The sequence below is a fragment of the Pyxicephalus adspersus genome, chromosome Z (genome assembly GCF_032062135.1).
Source record: "Pyxicephalus adspersus chromosome Z, UCB_Pads_2.0, whole genome shotgun sequence".
Taxonomy (NCBI): Eukaryota; Metazoa; Chordata; class Amphibia; order Anura; family Pyxicephalidae; genus Pyxicephalus; species Pyxicephalus adspersus.
Genome location: NC_092871.1, coordinates 62,716,585 through 62,744,096, shown reverse-complemented (window position 1 = coordinate 62,744,096; position 27,512 = coordinate 62,716,585). Strand labels below are relative to the sequence as shown.

Genomic DNA, 27,512 nt, shown 5'->3' with positions numbered 1-27,512 from the left:
TTCATCAGACCCAGTTTCATGTCCAGAGGTGAGAATATATTCTTTCTATCAACAAGTGGCTCATGTAGAATGTTTGGATCACCTGGTTTTAGGGCAGATATTGGAGGCCAGATCCTTTCAACCTAACTCCTCTCATGAGCTCTGCTGTCCCACATGCACAGATAACAGGGATACATGTGTATCCACGTTGCTGACCAAGAAGAAAGCATACCATTTTAAGGTCAACACAGATGACCCAATTGTGTTTGTGATATTGCAACAACTCTTTATGTCTGCATATTCTTCACAAAGAGAAACTGAATAGCCAATTGGGACTGACCCAAATATATTGCCATTGTGAAGGAGAACACACTTTAAGCTCCGCTTTGAGCTATTGATGAATAGTCGCCATTCAGTTGAGTTATAGATTGGAATTCCCAATTCCTCCAGTAAACCAGGTATGGTATGGCAATACACAAAGCCATTGTTAGTTCTAAAGTAATGCAGAAATGCATTTTCTCTGGTTTGAAAGTATGATACATTTGTTCCTTTTTCAAGTAAGTTTTCTCATGCAGTCTTGATGCTAGGAGTTCTGAAGCCTTCTTAGATAGTCCCAAATCGCTCAACTCATGCTGATCAAATCCCTTAGGAACAGAGTCCTCTTCAATTTCAATATCACAATAATAATGTTCGAGAGGGAAGTGTAAAATAAACTGGCACTGGGATTTCATCAGAATGAGCCACTGGGCGTATAGCCTGTTTAATAATAATAATAATAATAGCCAATGGTAGATTAGGATACTCTGTTACATTTATTTTTCTTGTTATATCCTGAAGTTTTCACTATACAAAAGTAACAGTCACTGAAATGACTCTTGCCAAACCATAGGTATAGCAAATGACATCTTTTCACATGTTCCCCTTTGTCCACATCCGTAAACTCTCTACACACTGTTTGCACACCTTATGAGAGGTCTAAGACTTATCTTGATCACCAAGTTTAACTTTGAAATATGCCAAATAGGCATGCTCTACAGATGTGCTGATGTTTGCCCTTTGACTGGGAATGGTGAAACTGCCATAAATAAAACAAAATGAATCAGTTGTTTAGGCACTTACGACGAGAAACAGCAGAGCCAGACAAGGTCTGAAAGAAAGGTAATACGTGTGTAAGTAGAAAAATACATTTTGCATCAGAATCTGCATACCTATTTTAGTGTAAAAAAGCTTAAAAATTCAAGTCAACCAAAAATATGTTCAAAATTGTTCCCCAGTGTTATCTAATCTACTTATGGGTCTGTGTAAAAAGTACCAGGTACTCTCATGACAAATGTTTTAGGAGTCTCTCCCCTTAGAGGTTTTGGCTTGGTGATCTAGGAACATAAGAAGCTGGTTAGTTCTCACCTTTGTGAGTTTAGGTGCGCCAGGGTCCTTCTCCCTTACCTTGGGAATTTCCCATGGCTTTCCTGAGTGTAAGTGTTTACACACACCAAAAGCAAAAAAGCAAAGCACAAGAAATCACAGAAACAATATACAGAAAAAGATTTTAGATCAATTCTCTGCAAGATTACAGTCCTATAAACTGTTAAAAAATACAGTGAACTCTCACAATTCTACTATGCCTTCTTGGCTACCAAAGCCTTATGTTCCTGACACGACCACCAAAGCTGTTGCGGCTATCAAAGCCTTATATTTCTGGCAATCCTATCACTAGAAAAAGCAAACCAAGAAAAATACAATTCTCTACTTGCCTCTTCCTGTTAATTAGGATCCCACTTCTACTGACACCAAAAAACTGTTAGGTGCTGCGACAACTTCTATCTTGAAGAGAGATCAGGCCAGGCGCCAACCCGGTAACAGTAACCACACAAAGTGAATGGTTAACTATTACAACTTTATTGTTGAAAAGCTCCAGTTTTTATACATTATTACACATGAATTTTGCAACACTCCAGGCCACCTGTGAGCCCTCCCTAACCAACTCCCTGTATCAGTCCCAGCTACTCCCTTGCAACAAAATCTCGTTTAGAATATTTCAAGGCCATCATGTGTGAAGATATGAGATATACAAGAATTTGCAATCATTGGCAGAAAAACTATCCTCTCCTAAAACTTAAGGAGGCTTCCAACTATCATAATAACAAGATAGTGGTGGTTATTATTAACAAAAATGGTGCCGATCAGGTCAATATTTGCTTACCGATGTAAGAAATTAGTATTGGTATACATATGTCAGAATCTTGCACCAGATGAGCACAACCATTCGTATTGGGTGAGAATCAACTGGCGTGTCTAAATATCATACGATCAATCGCCCAGCAGTAAATGCACAGAAAATTTTGTAGCTCAACTTAACTAGTAAAAACTTCTTGTGTACCTGCAGCCTGATGAGAAGACTGTCAGCACCTGGCTCAATCGTTTAGTAGCAAAAAGATTACAATCATGCTTATATCTCTGGTCTTATTTTTGAGTTTAAATGTTGATGCTACCGCTTTGGTTAAACTATTGGCTTGGCTTTTTGATGTACAGTTCTTCAAAAATGGGTTTCTGGTTCTGGAGCAGCTCTTCACTGCAGAAGAATGTGAGTCCATGCAAAAGGAAATAAGGAGAATAATACAAGAGATGGATGTGCCTCCTCACTTACGGACAGAGTTCTCTACCCAGCAAGAAGAACAGCTCCATGCCCAGGTATGAAAGGGGTGTATGGCTATATCTTAATGCTATCAACTCCATAAAGGCGCACACTGAGAGGAACATAAATATTGGAATAAAAAAAGCTTCCCATGAAAAAGTGATATTTCAGTGTTTAAAGATGAATAGATTTTACACAGAGTCACACAGACATTTTATTGGCGAGATCTCTGAGCAGCACTCCCCAGTCTGGGAATAATGGCAGAGATCTCACAGAGATCCAATGGCAGAGCATCCAAAACATAATATTAGCACATTAGATTCTACCTGAATGCAAAAGAGTACTTTTGGTTAGGCTGGTCATACAAGACCAATACGTTTTGGTAAGACACATCATGATATCTATAGCATTTTATATTCAAAACTTAGTAGGTTTTTTAACCCATGCCAGTTCTCAAAAAAAAAAAATAACCTACTTGGTTTATGTAGCTATGTAAAATATTGTTCCATGTTTGTGTGGAGTAAATGATCCCTAAATTGTTATCTCCAGCCAACACAGGTGTCTACACTTTGAAAAAAAATAAACTGGTTTACAGTGACCACCATAGACAGGAGATGAGTACAATCTCCCCAATGAAAATGCAAACAACAATACAAATACAAACGTCCTCACAAATGTTTAACATTTTCCTTCTACAACAAACTGTAAAGGAAACTGTCACCGGCAGAGGCACAGATGAAAATAAATACCTCCTAAGGCTCTAAACCCAACATACTACAATCTTTGTAAAACCTTTACCTATTAGCACATGAACAAAGTAAAAACAATTCTTTTATATTTTTCTTTTCTTCCAGGGAAGTGCTGATTATTTCCTTACCAGCGGAGACAAGATATGCTTCTTTTTTGAAAAAGGGGTGTTCAGTCAGAAAGGTAAAATTTGTGTGTGTGTGTGTGTGTGTGTATGTATATATATATATATATATATATATATATACACACATAAATTTTCTATGAGTATGAATAGAAAGGCCACAAGGTGGCGCTAGATTTACATAATAAGAGTATATATAGTAGAGGATACTAAAGTGAATTATGGTATGTTGTAAAAAAAAAAAAAAAATTAGAATTAGAATATTTAATTAGAATTAGATTATCTAATTTTAACTGCATTACAATATACCATAATTCACTTGAGTATCCTCTACTATATATACTCTTATTATGTAAATCTGGCGCCGCCTTGTGGCCATTCTTATCACACTCATGGTCAATTTTATGTGTATTTGAAACTCATTGTTACATCATATTCATAATATTATTGGGCAACCTCAGCGCCATTATGTAGTTAATTTTTAATCACCATATCTACTTCTAGTCTAACATCATACTAGACACCCCTAAAATACTGTACCCAACACATTGGATAATAATTAGGATTGCATGAGCAGCACAACATTACAATATGCCTGTTTTCCCCTAACACCTAGGAATCATCACCCAAGTGCATAAAGGATGTTCTATCTCCAACAATAGGGCTAGCCCTACCTGAGAGTTAAATATTTCACAATATATTACTGAAATTGAGAACTACGATCTTAAAAGAACCTGCACAAAAACACTATATCCCCCCTGTCCCCCCTTTTTTCTGCCTTTCTTAAGCACTATGTTTTCAGCAATACTACCAAGTAAGCTTTATTAGCATCAATCTTAAAATATTTGATATCTGACTTCTCATTACCTACAACTCAAAAGGTCCCCCCAACAAACTGCTGAGGAAGCCTTATTAGGCGAAACGCGTCGGAAAAGAAACCAAACTATTGCTGTCTGAACAGGACCTAAAAACTTCTTGTACCATACACCTATCTTTATCTAGCTTAGTTCTCCTAGCATTAGGACTAGCATAGGTCATTTGTCTAGTTTTAGAATACTTCCAATTGAAATAAAGTTTATTGTTTTATAATAAAAAACAGTGTCCTAAAAAAGCCTGTCTCTATCTAAAAAAAACTCACTTCCTCACTGTATCAAGCAGTAAAATAATGTTAAAGCTATTCCTTAATGACCTCTGTAACTGCAGAGTAAGTGTGGATGTGTGAGGCAGCCTTGGAACTTGTAGATAAAATTTTGCAGTGGCTGCCTCATTGTAGTTAGTGAGCAGTATCAAAAAGAAAGGTCTTAAGATCTTCTGATTATGGCTTTTTTAAAAATTATTTGCTCTTAGTTGGCAAATGTTTTTAATGTTCCTGGACCAGATACATCCCAGGTTTGCTGGATCACCCAGGTTCTCCTATGAGAATCTATATTCTCTGGTTTTGGGGAGCTTCAATAAATAAGGCCAATGTGTCTGATTTATTAACATTCTCCAAAACCATTCTAAGTTTACTGTATTACCCAGGTTCTCACATGAAAGTCTATTTTCTCCAGTCTTGGAGAACCTTATTTAATCAGGCCTAATGTTTTTACTTTTTCTGTGAACTTTGTGCATTACTTCTGCTGTGAACTTGGAGATAAAATTGTTAATGAGTACCTGCAGCTACAGAGGTCAATTCACAGCTCCGGAACGGGCCTGCAATTGCACACATGAGCAACAGAAAACAGTAAAAGGATGTCGCAACAGCAGGGACCCAAACCTGACAGCTGACAACCCTGAAATCTGTACTACACAGCTATATCTCCCCTGATCACTTAGACTTAGCTGGGATGGAGAAGAAGGCGCACGAGTCTACATGGCCAGCAACTTTAAATCCCTCACAGCCGGGGGCTGCCCTGGAGTACTCGCCCTCACCACAGCAACAGGGAGGGAGTCCTCAGCTGCTCTGTGTGGATCTCCCGCAGCAGATTCTGGAGTCTGCATGAGATGCAAACTTCCACCTGACATTGTCTCCAGTGCTTTTTTCTTGCTGGCAGTGCTCGAAGAATGCAGGACCCTCTGCCACCACTTGGACTGCAGGTTACTCCTATTCAGGGAAGCTCCTACATGAGTAACAACCTACCCCCCCCCCCCCCCCCCCCCCCCCCCAGCTCCATACCACTCCAACTGGCTCCTCTACCTCATTCTATGCCTACGAGGCAGCAGAGCAAAATACCCCAATTAGAGTGGGCCCCTTTTTGGTACAACACCAGGCTCTTGGTCCAGGAAGTTAAAGAAACTTGTAGGGCCAAGATTTACACCCTATGTACTGATCTATATAAACTAGTGAGAAGAGTGAATTCCGCTGATGAAGACTTACAACTTACCTTTCAGGCATCCACTATTAATGACCTAAAACTGCACGTTGAAGACCTGGATAATAGGGACTGCTACAACAATATTAGGGTCTGGGGCCTGCTGGAGGCCATTCATTCATATGATTTGCTGCTAGACGATATTCAATATTACTCGGGGTCGTCTCTTTGCTGAATCTCCTAAACTGGATTAGGCCCACAGAGCTCTGCGACCCCCCAGCCCACCATCTTGTTCATGTGACATCATTTGCAGAGTAAATTACATTTCTCTTAAGGAAGACATCCTGTGCTCTGCCAGAAATATAATATTCATAGATGTGGATAGAGCACCGTTGTGGGCTGCAACCCTTAATTTACTGTAAGGCAACGCTTACTTTACTGTGTGTTCGATCCATTCCTTACAGATGGCAATTCCACTTCAGACTGACTGCTAAAAAAGACAGCAGATCGTCCATTCCTCAAGCATCCAGAGGATCTTCCCCAATTCTGCCTGGATTTAGGCATTCCATGCCCTAATACCCTGGGTGGGAACCCATTCCCTGAGCTCCTTCCACTGGTTGGCAAGAGGTCCTAAAATGGCTCCCAACAACAAGATCTATCTCCAACAAACCCTTCCTGCCCTGGTGGATTTACATAATGAAGGAACTGCACCATTACCACACATACCGATTTTTGTTGATTTGCTATTTATCTTTCTGCTGGGAGTTCATCTGTGCTATACTTGTTGCCTGTGTAACAATCAAATATGCTCATGCATGCTGTGCCTTTAATATAGCTTTAGTTTAGTTTTGTCCCACCTTGCCAGGCAAGGATAGTCTTGGTGTGCATGCTCTGCTTTAGTTGCCTCATATAGAGCGACTTAACTCCCCTACCAAGCAAAGGCTCATGCTACAAGAGCTTAAACTCCTAAAAGCAGATGTAGCCTTTTTACAAGAGATGTATTTAGATCAGATGGGAACCTTTACCTTTCTTAGGTGTTACTACCCGCTGGTGTATTCGGCCCCGAGTAAAAATCGTATGTCGGCAAGGTTTGCCATAATAGTCCACACTTAACATGCAATTCTCCCTTACAAAATCCATCCTAGACCCTGAGGGTAGATACATCATCCTGCAAGGCATCTGGGTTTTTGATGACTGCTCCACCAACATTGTCTGTTCAATGTCTGGTGCATACAACACCCCACAGACAGACAATACACTTTCTTTTCCAATCCTCATCATACCCACACTAGACTGGATTACTTATTACTTGTAGTTAATACCCCGATCCTTAGGTCAACTACCTTCACCTCTATTGAGTCTCCTACCTAGTCTGCCCCCATACTGATGGTAGTTGAGTTTGGCAAGGTTCCAGTTAAGAAATGCCACTGGAGGCTAAATGAGTTTTTACCCAAATACCCTCAGACCAAAGAGACCCTTCAAAACAACCTTGACTCATACTTTTTAGAGAACACCTATTCTGTATCCCAGGCCTCCACGCTATGGGAAGCACATAAGGCTGGTATCTGTGGCCAATGTTTTGCTGAATCTGTTAGGCTCAAGAAAGATAAAGCAGCCATGAGAAGCCAGCTTAAAACCTCACTGGTCCAGCTAGAACAGTCCCTATATGCCACCCCATCTATAGCCAGATTTTGCAGGGTGATTGATGTTAGAAATAAAAAAAAGTTCTGGATAGGATGGAGCAGTCCTTGATTTACCTGCGTCAACGTTATTATGGCAAAGGGAGCAAGGCAGATTCTTTTCTGGCCTGCCAAATACAGGACCAAACAGCCAAAATCACACCTATGGTGGTGTGAGATAATTAGGGGTCCTTACGCTATAACCCTGGGACTATTGCTGGGATCTTTGGTGAATATTCTAAACCTCTATATTCATCAGTTAATAATTCACAATTAAAAGGATCAGTCTACTCTTACCTCACGTATTGATGACTATTTAGCTCTCTGCTCTTTGCCAACATTAGAAACTTCAGCAGTGGAGACTCCTAATGAGACCATCACTGTGGAAGAAGTAGCTCTTACAATTAAAAACTTCCCACTACAGAAAGCACAGGGCCTGGGTGGCTTTTCCTATTGCAAGACAATTTTGTCCTTTTAGGCTTCATGCAGTTTGCCGGGCACATTTGACTCCAATGTAGGGAGTTAAGCTTATGGCACCTGCTTCTGTACACACATCTTTCCTTTTATACTCAACTTTTTGATAGCTTGCATATTTACATGGTGGAGGCTTGGTGAGCCAGAGGTCTCTTTCTTTTTGGGCACTTAGTGCACACATGCGCCTGTCAGCTTCTAGTATTCATGGATCTCCAGAGAAAATTTGAAATTCCCCGAACCAGCTTTTATGGGTAACTTCAAATAAGATTCTATGTACAGTCCATTACCAGTAACATACCTTTTTCTAACATGACATGACAGCTCAGAAGGATCTCATTTCAGAAAATTATTTGATGTTTAATACAGAACAAGCGATGTCCATTGTTTTCCCCACCACTAATGACAGATGTTGGAGATTGGTGCATTGTACCACATATTCTGGTCATTCCTGAGTTCCTTACTGCTTACTGGAAATTGATCAATGACTTGCATGAGCGATTATTGGAGATTCCGATAACCCTAGACGTGGTCACACACCTACTGGGCCTGCCCATACATAATCTATTCTAAACTTGCAAAAATTTGCTTCCTATGTCTTGACAGCAGCTAAATGCCTCAAATCAAGACACTAGAAATCAAACCCCCCCCCCCCCAGGGCTTTCTAATCCATATGCCTGAATTATGGATGTCAAGCTTATAGAGCACCTCACGGCTCGGCTACATGACCGCATTGATACATTTACAACAATATGGGCACTTTGGGATTCTTATTTGTTATTCTTTATCAAAATATTTGGTACCTACCATTTAACTGATACATACTTGTTACTGTTTGTTGTTAAATAGGTCAGGTTGAAAAAAAGACATAAGTCCATCAAGTTCAACCACTAGGGAAGTTAACATATCCCAGATTTAAAACCCTATGGACACAGTTGATCCAGAGGAAGGCAAAAAAAACCCTTGTACAATTTGCTTCAATAGGGGAAAAAATGCCTTCCTGATTCCATGAGGGAATCGGATGTTCCCTGGATCAATGGGCACTGTTATTTATACTTTAAAGCCTTAATACCCAGTTATATTCTGTGCTTCTAAAAAAACATCCAGCTTTTTGTTAAAGCAGTCTATAGTAGTTGCTGAAACTACTTCCTGAGGAAGCCTATTCCCCATTTTCACAGACCTTACAGTGAAGAATTCCTTCCTTATCCGAGCTTGAACTTCTTTTCCTCCAGATGCAGAGAGTGCCCCCTTGTTCTTTTGTAATGATCTCAAAGTGAATAATTGGGAAGTAAGTTCTCTATGGTCTATATGGACCATTTATATATTTATACAGGGTGATTGTATCTTATCTTCTGTTTTCAAGGGAGAATAGATTCTGTTCAGCTGAGCTCCTCCATTCCTTTTATTAGTTTAGTTGCCCTTTGCACTTTCTCCAATTCCACAATGTCCTTTTTGTGAACTGGTCCCCAAAACTGGACTGCATTGTCCAGATGTGGTCTGACCAATGCTTTGTACAGGGGCAGGACTATGGCTCCATCTCTGCAGTCTATTCCTCTTTTGATACAAGAAAGTATTTGGCTAACTTTTTTTTTTTTTTCAAAATGTTTTTATTAAATTTTTCAAATATACAGAGACAAGTAAACAAGCAAAACCAGTATCCATCCAAGTCTCTGCTAGGCTGGAGAGCAGCTGCACACAGGAGGGGGGCTGGTGTGCCTGTATATTAGCTTGAAATCCCTGAGGTGAGAGGAGCCGTGTCTCACATGCAGCTGGCTTGCGAGGCGCCGGAACCGGAAGTCCCCTGGCTAACTTTTGATATTGCAGCTTGGCATTGCATGCTGTTATTAGGTCTATGATCTACCAGAACCCTCAGATCCTTTTCCATTTCTGACCCCCCTCCCAACTGTATTCCCCCAAGACAGTAGGAAGCATGCATGTTGTTAGCCCCCAAGTGCATAACTTTCCATTTATCTATATTTATATATACATCTGTAATAAATGTCATTTGCCACTTGGCTGCCCAATCAAACAGTAAATCTAGGTATGTGTGTAGATTACAAACATCCTGTATGTACCTATTTCCATTAAATAGCTTGGTGTCATCTGCAAACACTGAACCACGGGGTACACCACTAATACCCTTAGACCATCCAGAGTATGAATCAATAATCAGTACTCTCTGAATGCAGTTCCTAAGCCAGTTCTCTATCCATTTACAGATTGACTTTTCCAAACCTATTGACTCTAACTTGCATATTAACCGTCTGTGGGGTACAGTGTCAAATGCTTTAGCAAAGTCCAAGTACACTATATCAATTGCTATTCCACTGTCAACCTGTTTACTTGCTTCAACATAAGAGTATTATTATTATTATTATTATTATTTGTTTGACAACTTCAGTCTTTCTTGAAGCTATGCTATCACTTATATTATTATTTTCTAGAAGAAACTCCTCTATGTGGTTCTTTATCAAACTCTCTAGGACCTTTCCAACTATGGACGTTAAACTGAACTTGTCTGTAGTTACCTGGTAATGACTTTGCTCCATTTTTGAAGATAGGAACCACATTGGTCTTACGCCAATCAATTGGTACCATGCCAGTGATTAAAAAGGCTCTAAAAATGAGAAATAATGGCTTTGAAATAACTGAGCTCAGCACATGGATGTAATCCATCAGGTCCTGGTGCTTTGTCAACCTTAATTTTGCCCAGTTGTTTTTCAATCCTAATAATTTTGATCCACTGTGAACCAGTTAAGGCAGTGAAATTGCTATTCTGAATTTGCACTTGAGCTCTGCCATTTTCCTTTGTGTAAACAGAGCTAAAAAAAAGTTTAGTAAATCCACCTTTTCTTTATCCCCAGTTACCAACCCAGAGGCAACCTTTAAGGGGCCTACATGCTCAGATCTGATCTTTTTGCTAATAATCTGTTTTAAAAAATGTGAGGGTTTGCCTTAATTTCCTTTGCAATATTTCATGAAGTTTTGCACAATTTATCTCCTTTTTACATCTTTTACTCCTTTTTTTATATACTTTATAGTTTTCAATGAAGGTGATCCTTCATTTTTATGTTTTTGGAATGCCTTTTTCTTGTTCTTTGTGGCTTTTTTAACATCAGGTGTGAGCAGCATGGGTTTTAATGTTAACCACTTCTAAAACGTTTTACCAATTGGAAAATATTTTTCAGTGTGCTTGAGTAGAACAGACTTGAAACATTCCTATTTCTGTTCTGTGTTCTTTGAGGACAATATTGTCTCCCAGTCCAAGTCAATGAGCCACCCTTAAAAATTGAAAATTTGCGCTCTTAAAATGAAATGATTTTCTTTCCTGTTTACAGCTTACGTTAAATGAAATCATATAATGGTCACTGCCAGCTCTGCATTGTTTGACAGAACTAGGTCCCGAAGAGTATCATTTCTAGTTGAGGCCTCTATAAACTGTACCATAAAATGATCTTGTATTATATTTATAATATTCCTCCCTTTTGCTGTTCCTGTAGTGCCATTACTCCAGGCAATGTCTGGGTAGTTGAAATCTCCCATGATTAAAACCTTTCCAGTTTTTGCTGCTTTTTCGATCTGTGCTAGTAGTTGATTCTCTATTTCTTCCTTAACACTGGGGGGGGGGACCCTATATCAGACTCCAAAAATTATTTGTGTTATTCATCCTCACATTCAAATCCACCCATGATGCCTCAAGCTCATAACTTGCTCCATCAACAATTTCTTCTTTCACATTCCCTTTCAGATCACTTCTCACATACAGACAGATACCACCACCCTTTCGTTTGACAGCCCAGTTATTTGAAGAACAATGCTCTTCATTCATTAAAGCTTCCAACTCCCCTATTTTGTTTGCTAGACTTTTAGCATTGGTAAACAAGCTCTTTATTCTGTTGTAATTGTTTTCACACTTTTCCGAAAAACGCAAAAAAAAAAAACACCTATAAAAAAATATATATATATATATTCTAGAATATATAATATGAAAAGAACCTCACAATGGGTTCATTTTAGGGTAGACCTTACTAAAGAAAAAAAAACAACAATCTGCCTTTAACAGACTTTTTTTTTTTTGTTGTTCTTTTGCTATGTTTTCCCAAGCAAAGGTAAGCGTTTGCACTAGCCTTCTTTGTGAGTTATTTAAAGAAAGAAGCGGGACTGTCATAAAAGCCTATAGTACACCTGTTAGGACCAGACTGGTCTACAATGCATCTAGATCACTGTTTTGTTGTATGTATGAGTTAAAGGGACCTCAAATGCAGCTCCTGATATCACCAAAGACACTTCTTTACAAAAAAAGGAGCACAACACTGACATTTCATTAAAAGAAAGTATAAAAAAGGATATGCAAAACTAGAAAGGATAGTCAGATACTACAAGCATACTAGAGGAAATAGTAAAGAGAGGCTTGCAACAGGGTACTGGTTTGATTGGAGACATGTCACAGAAGAGAGTTGTAGGCGTATAGAGGTCACTGTTTTCACCCCTGATAAATCTCTGCTTCCGCTACTGTATTTATAATACAGAAAAATATATGAAACATTGCATTTATTTTTTGCAGGTGAATTTCTGGTAGAAAGACAAAAATCTGTGAACAAAGTAGGACATGGTAAGAAAATTTATGTTGTGTGTTGGGCTGTATTCAGCAGAGTGGAATATATGACATTACAATCTATATGTAGCAATAAAAAAAAAAGAGGAAAAAAGCCAATGTGTTAGGGTTCATACAAAATAATTATTTGCATTAAAGATGGAAAAATACAAATAAGGGATAATGAAGTTAAGAAAATGAGAGGAAATCCACGGATCTACAGTTTTTCAAAAGTATCCATCCTGTCCAGTGGAAAATTTGGCTCCTAATAATATTGATTGGTAACTAACATTTCTAGCAGCAAAAAAAATGAGAAACTTTTACAGGGTTTATGAATGTTTGTTAGCAAATTTTCACTGACGATTTAGCAATATTTATTAAGGTTAAGAATGAATGAAGTTATATGTCCACCAGATTTAAAGCATGGGTTTCCAACTACCTCAAAGACCATGAAACAGATTGCTGAAGTTTTTGGGACTAAAGATGTTTTACACACCAGGAGCATGTACCAATGTAATAATTTTATTGTTGGCTTTGAGGGAAGTGAAGCGACTATAACTCCTGTTCTGATAGTTTGTGCCATTCTCCCAATTCCAGGTTCTCACATAGGTTTTGTACCTGACATTCCATGTAGGGTAATATCTTGTTGGTAGCGGATAACAGGTTACATATTTTAGAGATGTGTCCGGGTATCCTGTAAAGATAAACTAGAAGTGGCATAGAAGTAAAATCTGCAAGTTTCTCCAGTGTTTTAGGAACAGTAGTGGTACATTTCAGAATAACTATTTATTGTTCCCTACACTGATTTTATAATATCGGAAAGTGTGTTGTAAAGAAGAATAAATTTGCCGGACACCATGTTCAAGTTTTTAGGGTGTCTGGTTTGTGTCTACACCCATGCCCAGATGAATGAGGGCCAAGTATAGCATGCTTTTTCTTGACATTTTATCTGTTGCTTTATTCAATCAACAGCAAAACCACCAAATGTTGTAATGGAGCTGTCAAGTGCTGGAGGAACATCCATAAGGGCTATTGAAGGCAAGACAGCCACCCTGAAATCCACTCTTTTTATGGCCAATGTTTAAAGTGAGATTTTTCTGGGGGAATTTTGAAGGTTAATGTTGCCAATCTCCTTTCAAACATGCTAGTATCTTGGCTGTTTGTTGACCCACTAAGTCAGAAATGAATTGGAAGTTCTTTTCTGCATACTTTTTGGGTTATTAACATAAAATATTGAGCATCCCTATGACAGACTCTAGGAAATGTTTCCATTATACAGGACATAATATTTTTAGGTATGCATATAAATGTGACCATTCAAATGTAAATAGAATTTTACATATATATTACTGGTAACTTGACTTTTATGGTTATATTTTCAATTATATTAAAAATGCAGACATATTTGCTCATTATATTTGCATGGTACAGTCCCTGTTTAGTAGGGATGAGCGAGATTTGTAACTTCGATCTCGCAGTGAATTGGGCCTTTCTCGATTACCGGACATTTAAGCGAGAACGGCCTTGTGATTCGTCATGAGGTCTTGTTCTCGCAGAACGAAGGAGGGAAAAAGCAGGGGGCGATAACACCCACGATTTCCGTCGAGAATCGCGGCTGGAAGTGAATCGTTTGCTCCAAGGATGCACTGCCAAGGACCAGCAGCCCGATCCGGAGAGATCCGAGCACAGGCATCTATACAGGGAAGGAGATGCCTGGGGGGGGTTAGTCACTCCAATTTGTGTTCTGTGTGAAGGATAGTAGCAGGGAGAGATGTGGATTGTGACTGGGACAGGTTAGGAGCCTTCTGTATATCTGTGTGTATATATAGATACATAGATAGATAGATAGATAGATAGATAGATAGATAGATAGATAGATAGATAGATAGATAGAGAGAGAGAGATAGATAGATAGATAGATAGATAGATAGATAGATAGATAGATAGATAGAGAGAGAGAGATAGATAGATATTGCAGTTTTGGATGCTACCTGTTCCTATGTACCAAAGAAGCCAGTTTGCTACAGAAAAATTTCTGTCCTACTTAAAAAAAAAAAAATACAGATATTTCAGTGTTTGATACCTCTTGCTATTTACCAAAGAAGACAATTTGGTACAGAAAATGTTCTATTCTACTATATAAAAAATACAGATATTTCAGTGTTTGATACCCTTTGCTGTTTACCAAAGAAGCCAGTTTGGTACAGAAAAATTTCTGTTCCATTACTCCCCAGGAGTCCGCCACTGTAGGACAGCAGCAGCAGCAAACTGTTGGAGGCAGCAGCACAAGTTGACAAACAGGTCTGAGATGTGTGCAAAGCACCAGTACGCTGGTAGATGTATTGAGAGGGCGGATTACAATCCTACAGCCACGTCATGTGAGAAGTATCGTGGACTGGGTCTCACTGGCCTCAAGTGCAGCAGGCTCTTCTACAGCAGCAACCAGCACAGCGGTGACAGGGGCAAAGACAGGAGTTAGCGTGGCTAATGTGTCTGTACCTCCCGATGACTCTTCCTTGTTGTTTGACGAACAGCCTGAGGATCTGACAAATTTCAGAGCAGGAGGCAGATTTTGAGACCTTTGGAGAGTGTGGTCAGCACTTGCGAGGGTTCTGAATCAGTGGCTGCATTTGCAGGCCGTGATGTCACCTGGGAACCACCGATGCATGTAAGGGCTAGCAGCAGTTCCGAAAAAGACATAGAGGAAAGGCAGCAGCAAAACACTGGTGATGGAAGGGGCCGCCAATCTACTCATGTGAGTCCCAAAGAAGAGACAGAGGAGTGGGCACAAGCAGGGGAACAGTCAGAGACGATAAAATCGTGGGGGAGGCGAAGCTGGAGCAGACACCGGGCACCCAGCACAGGCAGGCAAAGAAAGAGCAGCAGAGTGGTTGCACGCACCTCTCCAGTGTGGTCCTTTTTCACGCTGAAAGATGACGGGTGGGTAACAATCTGCATCCTGTGCCACAGGCACATCGGCAGAGGACAGGCCAGTTCACATTTGGGTGCAAGAACCACAAACCTCCCTGCACAAAAAAGGGGAGCAGTACTTGGGTTCTCTTGAAGGAGGTGTCATCTTCTCTTTTTCTACCTACATTGACTCCTTCTCCACCTCCAACTGTCATTGCTACTACGTCTCAGGAGGTTGGTGACAGCCAGACTTCAAGCTGGAAGTCTCAGTTTCTTCGCATAACACATGTGCACGTACTGAACCTGGTGGTGCAGAGGTTCCTCCACACATACCCAGGACTGCAGGACTTACTGAGACAGGCTCGCTCCATTTGCAGCCATGTACGCCAATCCCCTACTGCCACCACGGCGCTTAGCAAGATCCAGCGCCAACAGACTGCCACTGCAGACTCATTTGTGACACTGTCACTAGATGAAACTCCACCCTGCACATGCTCCAGTGTCTGTGTGAGCAAAAGCTAGCCATCCGCCATTCCTTGGTTAGTGTGGTGCATGGAGGCAGCGGAGCCCTTGGTACAGCCACACAACTGAGCTATTTGACCAGTGGCTGCACATGGAGACATTGTGCAAGGTACTGGCCCCTTTGAGCAGGCCACAAACTTTGAGTCAGGAGTGGTCAGGCTCAAATGATGTCATACCCATCATCTTTCTGCTTGATAATACCCTGTGTGGCCTGATGGGAGAGGAGGGGAAGAAATGGAGGAGGATGAGGGTGACATTACACTCCATAGCGCACAGCCAGCATCAGGAGTTTCAAGAAGGGACACTGGCCAGCAATAGGAGTTTCAAGAGGAGAAAGAGGAATATGTTGATGATGAGGGAGACCATGTTGGGGCTGCTGGACAGGACCAGCATTTGTGCTGTCACGCCACAGGCATTGTGCAGGTGATGGAACAACAGAAACTGCTGCAGCTTGAACAGGAGGTAGGTGATGAGAAAAATGTTTTGGCGCCTACTGGGGGACAGGAGGAGTATGAGTCCAGGGAACCACTCTTCATATGTGTGTCCACATGGTATGATGCCTACGGAGGGACCCCGCATTTGCAGTATCAAAAAATGGGATGATTACTGGTCGGCCACCCTTCTGGATCACCGCTACAAAGACAAAATGTTAGCTTCTACCCGACGCAAGAGAAAGAAAAGGTGACCCGCCTAAGCAGAATACTATGCGACCTGCTGTTTGAGGAGTTCCGTGCACCACATTCCTTACAGGGAGCTCAGGCGGTCACTGCCTCCACCATATCCTCCTGTAGCGGCGGCACCAGCAGCAGTAGTGGCAGCAGGCCGCACACACCCAAAAGTCTAGGGCAAGGCAGGGGGGATTTTCTGGATGCCTGGCCAAACCTGATGCGGCCACCTCAAACAAGTGAAGTGTAGGGGCATAACCACTGAAAACAGATGAAGCGCATGGTGCACGATTACGTTGGCATTTTTCTGGCTAGTGGTGGTGTTGACGACAGCAGTTATGAGGAGGATGCCTGTCCTGACAGTAGTGACGCCAATAATTTTTGGGTCAACAGGCTTGAAATCTGCCCGCAGTAAGCAAAGTATGCCATCAAGCTTCAATCGTGCCTGGCATCCAGTGTTCTGTCCGAAAGAACCTTCAGTGCCACTGGCGGCCAACTGATCACGACTTTCGCGGAAAATGTCAATCGCCTCACCTTTTAGAAAATGAACGGAAGGTGGGTTACTAACAACTATCATATCACCACTGCAGATGTCACTGACTGACTGACACAAGTACTCACTGGCCAACCAAGATGCCTCTGTGAACCAACACTGCTCCTGTGCTGAGTCTGTGGCTGCCTATCACAACACCCTGTCAGCTGAGCCTGTCTCGGTTGAATTTTTCCGCTAGTTATCGCAATGTCTAGGGGTGGCATTCATCGCCAATGTCATGCTTGCTATTGTGCCAGCTAGAAATATACTTTACATTTCTGCTGCTTCCGGGAGGCCAACAAACTGCAGATGAAAACTCCAACTACTGCCACAATTTTTCGCTAAGTATTGTAAGATTGAGGGTGGCAATCATGTCATCTATTTCATGACGCAAACTAGCAATATCGTCTACCTTCCTACCGCTCCCGGCACCACAGACAACAGCAAAAGTGCTGGTGCACAAAACATCTTTATCTGGCCCTTCACAAATTTCAGATATTTTTAAATTTCCCCCTTTTTGGTGGCATTGGCGATGGCCTACACCCAGCTCTAGATGCCAGTTACCAATGCAGTCTACACTCTGTCTCAGGGTCCATCGCCTCCTCCTGTTGCTGCCGCCAGTCAGTACTCAAAAGTTCACAAAAATTGTATTGCACACTTCTGGGTGGCATTGATAATGCACTACACATGCATGTACATTAACTAGCAATGCATTCTTTTGCTGTTTTGACAGCCGAGACTTGCTGTCAAGGGTGAGTTCACCCTTTCTCAATGTCCTTATGTTTATGCTGCCTTCTGGACGCTGCCCATCATGCAAAAATCTTTTTCTGGGCAACCACAAGGTCTTTTAGAACTTATGTATTCGTCCCTTGTTGCCACTGTTCTCCTCCTACACATACCTAGCAAATTTTGTGGTTGTAACATGTATAGGGGCTTTGCTATTAATGTTTAAAGTCAGCCCATTGACTTTAATGAAATTCGCTAAATCGGTTCGCCGAAATTTCGCAGACCCATCAGAAGTTCAAGGAAATTTTCGTGAGACCGTCAGAGGCCCTCTCGCTCAACCCTAATGTTTAGTAATGTAGCCCAGTAATTGTTCTGTGCTATTCCTCAATGCATATATTCTTATTAGAGTTTTACTCACCAGAGAAATAAATACAGAAAAATAGATAAACTGGTAAACTATCTTTTCTTTAACTTTTTTTCTTTCATTTCAGCTCTACATGCTTACGCCCCAGTATTTAAAAACATCACAAGTTCTTCTAAAATACAGGTATGTGAATATTCTCAATGAACAGCCTTTTTTTTTTTGCTTAGAATTGCCGAAAATAACTTTCATTTCTGTTTCTGGCTATAGGAGGTGGCACACCAGCTGGGCCTAGTAAAACCAGTCATAGTCCAGAGCATGTATATTTTTAAGGTAATCCTCAAACATCTAAAACACTGTTTCTATATCTAAACATTTTAAAATATCCTTGCATGTGTACACAGTAGTTCTGTTTGTGGTTGAAGCAAGGCTTGAAAAATCTCTCAAACCCCAACCCAGCTTTTAAAGTGTATGTCATTGCAAAACATAAAAAAAAAGTACTGAAAAATATGTCGGCCAGAAGTATCCTAATTTTCTATAGTGTGCTGTCACAATTTGTGGATTGAGTGGTGTCAGCCTTGTCAGGTTTTTTGTTGCTAAACTACTTAAACTGTACTACTTAAACTGTACCCCTATCCCCTGTACCCCTTGAGTGAGCACAAGAAATAGGGAAGCTCTGAATTTCTCACAAGTTTAACACATATTTGTTTTGCATTTACTGAACAGGTATAACATTTCAGATAATAGGTAAATCTGTTTTTATTAGCAATTTACAAAAAAAAAATACAAAACAACCAACTTGAAGGAAACGCATAAATTACAATCATGAGATACAAAATACCCGAACTGTGATATTAAACCAAATGGGAACACAATCAAATACAAAAATTGTAGCATATACCCAATATAAAGGGGGGGGCATAACTTTGGTAGTAACACTTCTACCGTAATGAAAGGAGGCAAACAAAAAAGTTAATTGTTAGGGTTTTACATACACTAAGATGCAATAAAGAGGATTTGGATTTAGGAGGAAAAGATATTTTAGGGACCTACTGTTATTTAGATTTTTGCTATATGTTATAAAGACATTCAGTTTGGTAAAAACCCTATTTATTTTTATTTCAGCAACCTAACATTGGAGGAGAAGGTAAAACATTTAGATAACATACCTCTATATACACAGCAGCAAATATTTGTTTGTGACAGTAATCCTTTCATTCTTTGCAACACTGGGAAAATTCAGCAGATGTTGTGACATATTATTGCTGTACGGTTGAGGGTGGGCAGATCTTTTTTAATTTTTTTTAGCCAGCAGTTGAGCTTTATGGGGGCCTAACAAATAATAGAGCTTTAATAAGCTTGATCAGAGGCATGGCTATGGGGCACCCGTGGACATCACTGTAGTTGTAATAGAATACCGACAGATTGGTAAACTTTAGTAATTCAATGTTTTTTTTCGCTTGCAATCCAGTGGCAGATAGGTCCATAGTGTTCTTACTTGGCCTCGTTCCATAGGTACATACTGTCCCTCATTTATGTTACCATGATGGCAGACTTAGGTGTCTAATAGTGGTTTGGTGGTCAGGAGAAGGACCTGCTGGAGGGACGCACCAGCCAGAGCAGCGGACCACGTTTCCAGTACATTTCCCAGGTTCGGGTAAGTGGGCGGGCTGTGTCCTTGGACACAACCTGCCCACTCTCCCATTGCAGCCTCAGATCTGCGATGGGATAGTGGGCGGGGCTATATCATAATGGCATTACTCTTGGGGAGGCTTCTCCCCCTTTAAGTGACACCCGGCCCCCCGTGCATGTGCAGTCGGGAGGCGGTGATTTTAGTGGTCCACGGGACCGAAAAGGTTGGCGACCGCTGGTCTAGAGGACCAAAAGAGTGGACAATTTAATATGTAGGATCTGCTTCCTGCTTAGAATTGTTGTAAAGTGCTTTTGCTTCTTTGTCAGTGCAAGCCAATCTGTTATTTTTAGATCCAACACAACAAATCCATGTGCCCTATCCTGTAATCTCAATACTCTATCATTATAATGATTATATGTATGTAAAAATATTTTTCCACTAGTCACACCTCACCAGGATGCCACCTTCCTGTACACGGAGCCTCTTGGTCGAATTATAGGATTCTGGATTGCTGTTGAAGATGCAACTGAACAAAATGGCTGCTTGTGGTTCATTCCAGGTTCTCATAAGGGTAAGACAGAACAGATTGGTAAATTTGCTTGATGATTATTACAGTAATATTCCCATGTATGTATAGCATTCCTAGCAATTTTCTAAATCCTATACAGAAAACAAACAGTATTGTGAAGATTGCTGTGATCTAGAGAGATGGTCACTTATAATATAAAAAGTTACTATTGCCAAGCCGAATATTGAGAATGAGATAATAAAGAAAGAAAAAAAAAGAGGCTTTTATGGCAAAAACGGATTAAGTGTATTATAGATACAAAAGCAGTCCTTGAAATGGTGCTACTCTAACAGCTCTTCTATGCTAGGCATTTTATCAAAATGACAAATGCATATTGTCTCGGTCCCCAAAGCTTTTCCCCTATAAGGCTTCCTCAGGGGATAAAGGAGACATGTATAGGTTAAACTGGTTAAACAGAAATATATACAGAATTTATGTTAATACACATATATGTTAATAGAGTCTTAGTTGAACAGAAAAAACTATATGGACACAATAAAGAAAAGACCTGTTAGAAAAGTTTTTACATCATTTACATTTTTTACATCGTTTACATTTTTAGATCAAGTCTTGGAAAAAATTAGAAAATAAACAAAGATGTCATAGGAACTACACGAGAGTATCTTGGTTGTAATAATTGATATGTAATGTGATGTGAATAATATTGGAGGTGCGTGTAGTATGAATGTTAATATGTTAAAGTAAAAAAAGGTAAACTTACTTTCTCATGTTGGAATGTTAAATAAGAGCATAAATAATGGTCCACTATGAAGTAATGGAATCCTTCCAAGTTAGTTGCTAAATTAGGGAAATGTGATTAAATTCGTACTGGAAAGATGGCATAGCTAATACTTGATATAAATAATAAACCTACAATAATTAGGACTACTGGTACATACTTAAGTTCTTGATAACTGCAGATATTTAAGAACTGATAGTGGAAGGAGGGTCTAGTATGGGTATCCTCCCACCCCCTACACATTTTTAACCAAATATTAAACTCAGATGCGGTATGGAATAGGAATAAATAGACTTTTTTGTACTTCAGATAAATTGTTAAATTGTTTTTTCTTCTTAATTTAATTTTTTTTTAATTTAATTTTTTTTTTTTTTTTTTTTTAAATTTTTTTTTTTTTTTGTTTTTTGTTTTTTTACATATCCCAATGTCTGTAACATTCTCCTGTAGGTACATTTCATGTAGATCCACGTTTCATTCATCATTACACTAATGTTTTTCAACCTTTTTTAAGCCACTGCACATTTTTTACATTGAAAAAATCCTGCTGCACACCACAAATCAAAAATGTTACAAAATGACATTCTGTAGCTAATTTCCTTGTCTCATAGAATAAACAAGGCAATTAGGCTACCTACTGCCACCCACGGACATAGAAGAGTATTACATTACTCTGCCACTATAGCACAAACACTCGAGAATGGTAAGTGGATAATTTTCCACTGTACACCTGGGGATCACTCACAGCACACTAGTTATAGGAAAAACAAGTGGGAGTACCCTTCTTTGGAATCAGCAGGACGATCTGTGCCGCATGGTGCTGATGTTCCCATTTTAGTGTTCAGTACACTGCCTGATATTCCTGTGTCCGACATGGAGGATATACGGGGTTTGAAGTGTAATCCAGGAGTTAGCAGTGGAAGTAAATATAAAGGAAGTGTTTCAGCAAACCAGCGGTTCTCCCCAAGAGGAGCTCAATGATTTAAATACATGACCCAAGTATGTCAAAATAAGCATCTGAACTTTTAGCATCCAGGCTAAAAGAAAAGAACTCTCTAAGACCGGAAGTTAATATAACGGTTTATAGGACAAGAGAGGTGACACTCCTACCATATTTTAGTGAAGATGAAGAATTTGTGTACTGTTGTAACATCCCTGGACTACTAGCCTATATGGGGGTACAGGAATACCGAGCAGAAGACCGGTGGCTTTTCATAGACCGTTCCACTCGAAGTTTGAAATCTGTTTTACTGCATAATGGCAACTGCTATGCATCAATTCCAATTGGTCACTCAACAAAAAATGGTCGTACAAAAGCTTTGCTATCCTGAACACCAACAGTTCATATGTGTTTATTTAAAAATCACTAAGTACCCATCTTTCAATTGCTTGTGGGAGAGTGAAGCAAAGAAGGATCACTGGAAAAAAGTGACATGGCTTCCAAGGAAAAACATGAAAAAAGGTGCAGTGGACATCATTAACGAGCCAATGGTTGACAATGAAAAAAATCATTCTCCCTCCACTACACATAAAGTTGGGATTAACAAAGCAATTTGTTGAAGCTCTAAACAAGGACGGTGATTGTTTCATAAAAAATTAATATTGATTCTTCCCTGGATTAAGTACAGAAAAATTAAAAGCAGGAATCTTTGATGCACCCCAGATTCGAAAAATTATAAATGATTCAAAGTTACATGACTGATACTGAAGCTTCCGCCTGGCACAGTTTTGTCATGGTTGTCAAGAATTTCTTGGCACAAAATTATGAAGAACTGGTACAAAACTTGCTCTTAAACTTTAAACATATGGGTGCTACTATAAGCATAAAAGTACACTCACGATCGCCAAAGCCATTCACAAAAATTTCCAGAAAACCTTGGTGATTTCAGTGAGGAACATGGGGAGAGGTTCTATCAATAGTTAAAGGGGATGGAAAAAAGGTATCATGGCAGATGCGATAGACACATGATGGCAGACTACTGCTAGAGCCTTTAACGTGATTGTTGTGATCATCAGCATAAAAGGAAATCATACAGAGTTTTTTTTTTTATTAACTTCTTTGTGATTAGTTCTGTAAATGTTACTGCAGGAAAATGTTTGTTGACCAGTGTTAGATACTTTATCACTGTCTATTTACGTGCAGCATAATTATATCCTAAAGCGTAGTACATTCACACACACTATCAGATTGTAATATGAAGTATTTCCTTTGTTAGGATACACTAGCCTCCCCCCTACAAGGACAGAGCCCCCACCACTCTGGGTGCCTTTGGTTGGAATGAACGGAGTGCTTATTCCTCCCCCGTCCCTTGTTTGGGCATCGGATTATGTGTGATGCTCAGGATTTGTCTGGTCCCAGCCGGCTAGCTCCAATCCATGGCAAATGAGTGCGAAGACTGATACAATCGTTAAATACTCTTACACCGCCTCTAGGAGGAGTTGGAACCCTCTCCACCTCCTACTGTCAATAGTCTAGGGGCAAAAGTGCGTCTACTTTCATGCCCAAAATATGTTACTGCGCATGCGCGATAACCCCATATAATGGCCACGTTAGCCATTTTTAAGAACAAGCTGCAAGCAGTCCTGTCCTTTTTCTAGACTGACTGCAGGCATCTCATCCTCTACTATACTACCATCGCTATACTAGTAAGCTTTTTTTTTTTTTTTATTTACTTTTACTTTATAAACGTATCCTTATATTCCAATTATATAACAGTTTACTAGGGGATTAAAATTTATCTAATCATTATTATTTCTCTTTATCTTTCTATCTATCATTTTTAAAATAAACTCTCAAACATAGGCTTTTTAAAAAATTGTCTCTTTGAGACCTAAATTTCGTCTCTAAAAGAATAATAAATCCTTTGGACATTTCACTCTCAGTGCTAACATCTCTAGGTATGTAATTTAGTTAGTACAGTGGCCGCCAACCTTAGTTTCTGCGGACCACTAAAATTACCGGCGGAGCTGGGTGTCACTCAAAGGGGGAGAAACCTCCCCCAGAGTGAAGTCATTATGACATAACCCCACCCACTCTCCCATCGCTGATCGAAGCCTGCGATGGGAGAGTGGGCGGGTTATGTTCAGGGACACAGCCCACCCACTTCCCTGAGCCTAGGAACTGCATGGGGGACGTGGTCTGCACCTCCGGCCACTGCGTTCCCCCCAGTGGGGTCCTTCTCCCGACCCCGCTCAGGCCAGAGCCGTAGACCCCCAAAATTTTCTCCAGACCACCGGTTGGCGACCGCTGCCCTAGCACATATGAACCAGAGTTTGGATGCCCTCTACTGACCATTTTAAATTTAAAATAGTACTGTATATATTTCATTATGCTTTTCTCTTTGTAGAGATTAATTTGGATGCAGACCCCATTCCCTCGGAAGTACTTTTACTCAGATTTTGTTATATTACCATTTTAAAATAACAATTTATCTGAAGCACAAAAAAATCAATTTATTCCTAGTCCACACAGAATGCGAGTTTATTATTCTGGGTATACATGTGTATGGGGGGGGGGGGGAGATACCCATACTTGGCCCTCCTTCCACTATTAGTTCTTAGATATCTGTGGTTATTTATAACAAGTATGCTATCTTTCTAGTACTAATTTCCCTAATTTAGCAACTGACTTGGAAGGATTCCATTACTCCATAGTGGACCATTATTTATGCTTTTATTTACCATTACAATTACAATGAGAGAAGATTATGTATTTGTTATTATGATATAATGCCTAGCATAGCAGAAGTATGTTAAGCACAGGTAGCATAGGAGAACAATGTTAAAAGCAGCACCAATTTAAGGACTGATTTTGTATCATACACCTAATTTTGTTTTTGCCATAAAAAGCCTCCTTTTTCTTTCTTTATTATCTCATCAATAATATTAAACTACTAACATACCATACATACAGTTACATACTAATAATAAACAGAGTACTAAATCAGTAACTAATCCGTTAGAGTGAACAAGTCTAACTGTAATATAAAGTAAAAAATCCAATATTAAAATGCACAAATGTCTAAATGTAACACATTTTTGTCCAATAATTCTCTACAATAAAAAAAATATAATGCATTATGCTCTTGTGAAATACACCTCTGTGCCTGCCTTTTGGCACACACTAGAAGTGTGTAGAAGTTATTTTAATTTTTAGGCAGAAGCATAAATGTGTCTGATTTTCTGATCTGAGTTCTCAGGATAAATAGGAGGGGCAACTAGACTTACAATAGCTAAATAGTAACCTGTATGCTCTAACATGTGCTTTAACTAATATCATGTTTTTGTTTCTAAAAAGATGGAATTTCCCGTCGCATGGTGCGCACACCTCCAGGCACAATCCCTTGTACAAAGTTTATGGGAGAAGAGCCAAACTACAATGATGAACTGTTCGTGCCAGCTCCAGTTCCAAAAGGTTTATATTCATCTATATACGGCTGCACAGTTACATAGTAGGCTATGAAGTAAACAGACTCATACCCATCATGTTCAGTTCTCTACCTAGTCCTTCATAAAGGGTGGGATATACTAGGCAGAAAGTGGCAGTCCGTTCTTGAAGGCGTTGAGCCAGGCAAGTGTAAGCAACTTTGAAAAGGGCTGAATTCGAAAGGTTAGATGATTGGGTTGGAGCATCTCCAATAAAAAGCAGGTCTTGTCAGGTGTTCTGCTATGTGGTGGGTACAACGTACTAAAATAGTTTCATGAAAGAAAAATTAGTGAACCAGCAACTGGGTCATGGGTGCCCAAGGCCCACCGATGCATCTGAAGTACAGCTAGTCTATCAGGCTCTCAAAGAAGAGCTATTGCAACACAAATTCCAAAAAGAAAACAATTTAGAAAGGTGTCAGAACACACAGCTCGATAAATATGGGGCTGCACAGATGTAGACCAGTCACAGGGCCCACACTGCCTCTTTTTCACAGCCAAAAGCACCTAAAATAGCCACATAAATTTCAGAGGTGGACCATTTGTCCTTCACTTATTTTCTTTTACCACACCTGGATGGCCAGGTGTGTGTCATTATTTACCCAGGGAAGGGATATCAGCACTATAGAAAGTGGACATGCTGGTGAAGGCAGCGTGCCGTAAAGCATCAGCTTGCTAACTCTTGGTGCCAGATAGCATAGGAGACATTCAGGGGTCTTGTGGGGTCCATGTTTTAACAGGTTAAAGTGGTTTATTCAGCACAAGGAGGCCCATACAATATTGGGCAAATGATCAATGAATAGAACATCGTATTTTCATAAAGAACAATTTTATTTTTGGCACACAGTTTACAAAGATAATCATTTAGTGTTCTGCCCAGAATTTTTTTTCAGCTCGGTGGTGGGAAGCTGTAGCCGGGTGGTCAAAAAGGGGGTGTAGCAAAACATGGCAAATTTACTGCTCCTAGTTGTTTATGCCATGGGTAATCAGTAACCTCTTATTGTTTCAGTGTTATACCTTCTCCCAATGATATGTTCCAACTTTGTAATGCCTGCCCCGTTAGTATATCCAATTTTTCTATTCTATGTATTTTGCCACAACTGTCCTATGCCGTGTATTGTGACCCAACTTACTAAGTTTTAAGAGTGTATTCCTTTGTAGTAGTGTAATAGTATAATGAATGTGGTGTAACAAGTTAGGCTTAGTTCATATTAGCAGCAAAAAAAACATTTACCCCTTCTGAGTGACTTCTTGCAACTGCTAGGCACCTAGGATTGGTAACAGGTGGTAAGTGCTGGGCTTTTTCAGAGCTAGCAGTTTTTTAAACAGCAGTGGTTCCTGGCATGAGGAATGGACAAATGTAACCTTACTGCCGGTGTGAATTCAGCCTAACTTCAGATGTGCTCCTGTGTCTATATTTAGTTAAAGTGAACTTTTGTGAAAACATTTTTTTTCACTTGATTCTTTTACAAACTTAGCCCAGTGGGCCCATGCTGGCTCAGCTTCCACCTTTTCTCTAATGCTCAATTGTACGTCCAGTGCTGCCCTGCACTGCGCATGCATGAGATTGAACACTTTTTTTACATTATAGGAAAGCCTCTGAAGATGCTTGCACACAAGGAGCAGAGCAGAGCCTCTTGGGATATGTGACACAAATATCCCAGGAGGCTGCAGATTTCCCCTTTGGTCTTTACCGAAAGGGAAGTAAAGACTAAAGGGGAGAGGTCCTCTGCCAAAAAGTGTAAAAACAAAAAAATGCACATTTTTCTATTATATAACAAAGAAAGTCACTCTTTAATATAATATTAAAAATGTGGCGATGCTTTAATAGCATCATGCATGTGATATCAGATGGGGACAAGACAGACAGTGATCCCCTCATCACTGTCCATGTTCTAAATAAAAATACTGTCTGTG

At 40.0% G+C, this 27,512-nt stretch overlaps 1 protein-coding gene across 5 annotated transcripts in view; it reads left to right on the top strand.

Annotated features, from left to right (window-relative positions):
• Positions 1-27,512, top strand: part of PHYHD1 (phytanoyl-CoA dioxygenase domain containing 1) — a 64,651-nt gene that overhangs the window by 33,983 nt on the left and 3,156 nt on the right. For all 5 annotated transcript variants that reach the window (XM_072431752.1, XM_072431750.1, XM_072431751.1 and 2 more), the window contains exons 2-9: positions 2,509-2,667; positions 3,466-3,541; positions 12,488-12,535; positions 18,364-18,419; positions 18,504-18,566; positions 19,359-19,380; positions 20,309-20,437; positions 25,468-25,584. In XM_072431752.1, the coding sequence (XP_072287853.1) occupies positions 2,509-2,667; positions 3,466-3,541; positions 12,488-12,535; positions 18,364-18,419; positions 18,504-18,566; positions 19,359-19,380; positions 20,309-20,437; positions 25,468-25,584 (670 nt within the window). The remainder of the gene's footprint in view (positions 1-2,508; positions 2,668-3,465; positions 3,542-12,487; positions 12,536-18,363; positions 18,420-18,503; positions 18,567-19,358; positions 19,381-20,308; positions 20,438-25,467; positions 25,585-27,512) is intronic.